Source organism: Zingiber officinale, chromosome 5B (genome assembly GCF_018446385.1).
Source record: "Zingiber officinale cultivar Zhangliang chromosome 5B, Zo_v1.1, whole genome shotgun sequence".
In the NCBI taxonomy this organism is placed as follows: Eukaryota; Viridiplantae; Streptophyta; class Magnoliopsida; order Zingiberales; family Zingiberaceae; genus Zingiber; species Zingiber officinale.
In genome coordinates, this window is record NC_055995.1 from 56,040,305 (window position 1) to 56,044,285 (window position 3,981).

General features: G+C 48.8%; 1 protein-coding gene across 1 annotated transcript; it reads left to right on the forward strand.

The window, feature by feature from the left end:
- Positions 1-1,028: 1,028 nt before the first annotated feature.
- LOC121984412 (polygalacturonase inhibitor-like) lies at positions 1,029-2,252 on the forward strand. The gene has a single exon (XM_042537332.1). It carries the CDS (start codon positions 1,096-1,098, stop codon positions 2,134-2,136), a length of 1,041 nt encoding a protein of 346 aa, XP_042393266.1. The 5' UTR covers positions 1,029-1,095; the 3' UTR covers positions 2,137-2,252.
- Positions 2,253-3,981: the final 1,729 nt, after the last annotated feature.

A 3,981-nucleotide genomic window follows, 5' to 3' on the forward strand; every position in this document is an offset into this window, starting at 1 on the left:
TATCGAGCGTCGGATGTCTTATGTGTCATCCCGAACTGGACGGATGGTTTGCTCGAACATATCTCCGGTCGATTGAGCCCTGACTGCCTGACTGACCATTGCTATTATCCTCCGTTCGACCCTCTGGTACTTGATCGTTGATTACCTTGATTTTGACCTCCATTCTGATAATTGACCCCGTATTAGGTAGACCTCTCCCATCGCCATATCAATCGCCATTCTATCAAGCACGACTTATGTGATATCTGTGCATAACGCATGTAAATGCTTCCCTGCATGGGAGGCGCCTCCCATGCAATGAGTCGCCTATACATACCACATAGGAATGTTAGACAAGATAAAATTATTGGTACATAGGGATACTTGAAACAGAAGACAATAGTACTAAGAGATGGGATGATCAAGTCCTGAAGATGTTTTGTATTAGGACATCTCCAATGGAGGATATTTGGAGGACATATTTCTCCAAATATCCTCTCTCTCAAATATCCCCCATTATGGGGGATATTTGAGGGATTAATGGAAATCACCAAGTACAAATGTGTGTTCGATGATTTCCTCATGTGGGGCCCACAAAAAATGAGCGGCCACTACTTTTTGATTTTTTTTTAATTGAATACGGTGGACTCATCTAAAATTGTTGGAATATTTCATTATGAAAATTGAGACATTTGAATAGTAAAATATTTAAAAGATGATGTAAAAATAGAATCCATAAATACTTAAAAAAAATATTCTAAGCTATTGTGGATGCTCTCATGGACTATGCACAGGATTGCAAGAACACTTTGATGATTTTGGGTAATACATATTTCATATTTCATATTTACGTATTAATGTGTACATGCTCATAGAGTTTTTGCAATGTAAAAAGACATCTTTTATCCTGATGACCTCCGCTCTTGATTGTTTTCAATCGACGATTGGAATTTATTCTCCTCAAATTTGCTCCATTTATTCAATTCAATGACAGCTGTAAGCCAACCAGTAAAATGGAATCCATTCGAAAAAGCTGAATACTAAAAAACAAAAGCATGCCAAAATAAAGCAGAACGTGAGGGTGGACGAAATACCGATCTTAGTGTCCGTGTCACCATGGATACTACTCTACTCTCATCCTGCCTCATTCTCCTCTACGTCTCCTTCTTGCTCTTCTGCTTCTCCGTGCCGGCGTCGGCGGGGCTGTGCAACAAGGACGACAAGCGGGCGCTGGTGGCCATCAAAGCCGCCTTTAACAACGCCTACCACTTCGCCTCCTGGACAAACGGCTCTGCCTGCTGCACCTGGTACGACGTCGATTGTGACGACCGCGGCCGCGTCGTCGGCCTCAGCCTCTTCCGGGACGACTTCCCAGGCACTATCCCCGACGCCGTCGGAGACCTCCCCTTCCTCACCTCCCTCATGTTCCACCACCTCCCTAACTTGGTCGGCCCCATCCCCCCAGCCATTGGCCGCCTTTCCAAACTCCGTTTTCTCGACATCAGCTGGACCAACGTATCCGGCCCAGTCCCCAACTTCCTTGCCAGCCTCCCCTCACTCACCGGCCTCGACCTCTCCTTCAACAATCTCTCCGGCCCCATCCCCTCAGCCCTCGCTCACGCCCCTGCCAGCCTCAACTCCATCGATCTCAGCCGCAACAAACTCACTGGTCCGCTCCCGCCAGGGATCTTCTCCAACACCTCCGGGGCCTACCTGCGCCTCTCCCACAACGGACTCTCCGGCGAGGTCCCGCCGTCGTACGGCGCGGTGGAGTTCTTGCAGGTGGACCTGTCGCGTAACCGATTCACGGGGGACGCCTCCTTTCTGTTCGGACGGGGGAAGGGGACGCAGCAGATCGACCTCTCCAGGAACGTTTTCGAGTTCGACCTCGGGAAGGTGGAGTTCCCAGAGGCGGAGTTGATCGCGCTGGACTTGAACCACAACAAGATCTACGGCAGCATACCGAAGCAGATCGCCGAGGTGGAGAACCTCCAGCTGTTTAACGTGAGCTACAATAGGCTGTGCGGGGAAATTCCCACCGGCGGGAGGTTGGATCGCTTCGACCAATACTGCTACCTTCACAACAAGTGCTTGTGCAGCGCCCCGTTGCCGCCCTGCAACAAGGGAAGGGATGGAGATTGGTCAAGGTGGGGATAAGGATATGTATTGACTTGGGACCATGTTTGTGTTGGATGGAGATGATCCTGAGATAATGACATGGTCTAGCTGTACTGTGCTATTATATATAAAGCTAAAAATTATATGTTAATTTATTTATCTTGTCCCTTTAATGGATTATGATTTAGGAACTAATTAACAAGGCTAAAACTAAAATTTTTGTTCTATATATATACCGCAAGTGTTTAGTATTCCCGACTCCCTCTACATAGATTAAAATGAGAGGGTGTGGATGAAACCAACGTAAAATTACTACGTGCTAATTGGGAACTCATCAAGCCAGATACCTCAAAGCTACGTAAGTTTTTACAAAGGGATCTCAAAATTCAACAAATGCCTATTGATACGGTGCATATTTTGTGGGGTCGATCGGATGATGAATGTCATGAGTCAAGGTCATAAGTGGATCAAAAGTCAAGCCTCCGTGGTTGGTCAGTAGTCAAGCTGACATGGAGACCAGGAGGGTCAAAAGTCAAGCCTCCGTAGCCGGTCAGCAGTCAAGCTGATGTGGAGGTCAGGAAGGTCAGAAGTCAGGTCGCCGTGGCCGGTCAGCAGTCTGGCTGACATGGACAGCAGGGAGGTCAAAAGTCCAGCTTACGTGGTAAAAATCAAAGTCTCAGCGGATAGAGTGGTCAAAGGAGGGGATTATAAGACCAGTCCTAACAGTAAGTAATAAACGGGCCCGCGACACGGGTACAGCTAAGGGCGGAGATTAAAGGTCTGCTTACAGACCCAACGTGCAGGCCGGGACATCCAAGCCAAGGATCAGAGGTCTGCTTACAGACCTAGCGGGCAGGTCGGGACATCCAAGCCAAAGATCAGAGGTATGCTTACTGACCCAACGTGCAGGTCGAGACATCCGAGCCAAGGATCAGAGGTCTGGCACAGACCCAACGTGCAGGTCGGGACATCCAAGCCAAGGATCAGAGGTCTGCTTACAGACCCAGCGGGCAGGTCGGGACATTCAAGCCAAGGTCAGAGGTCTGCTTACAGACTCAGAGTGCAGGTCGGGACATCCAAGCCAAGGATTAGAGGTCTGGATACAGACCCCGGGTGCAGATCTAGATGTACAGACCAGAGATAGCAGATGACAAAGGCAGATCTGGATACAAGCTTAACACAGATCGGGACATACAAGGCAAGGGTAATAGTATATAAAAGCAGGGCGAGCCCAGATCTCGGAATGCAGGCTCATCGGTCAGACACTACAGGACAAATCAGCCAAGGAATCGTAACTGCTTGTCAGAGAGAATAATCAAAGTGTTAGGGAATATGCCAACAATAGGGGCTCAATACACCTTCGGTTTTGCCGCCAGCCTATCAAGAAAGGCCACGTGTCAATCATTGCCAGACAAAGCCTGACAACCGACATTCCCTGACACCCGTCAGACCCAGAAACTTCCGTTGCAGTATAAAAAGGGATGCCTTGTCCCTTATGCAGGTACGCTCACTCGTCATTTCTCACTAGTCTCTACTTTTCGTCCTTTCTCTGTGATTTCTAGGGAAAAGTACCTGACTTGAGCGTCGGAGGGCCTGACCCGAGGACTTTTTCCCTGGTTTCTGGTCTCTAACGACTGGTGAATCCGTCTGAGTGTGCGCAGGGTAACAGCGTCGTCGTTTTGATCATCTCTAGCCGTCAGGGTACCAGGTAGATTCGGCACTTCAACGACTCTCTGTCAATTTTCCGCACAACAAGATCCGCCTTCATCCGACTCAGCTTTCGGACGGGATCAAATTTGGCGCCGTCTGTGGGAAACACAACAGCCTGTTCCGGAGCGTGACGATGGAGGAGTCTGGCCGCATAAATGTCACTATGACTGCCGG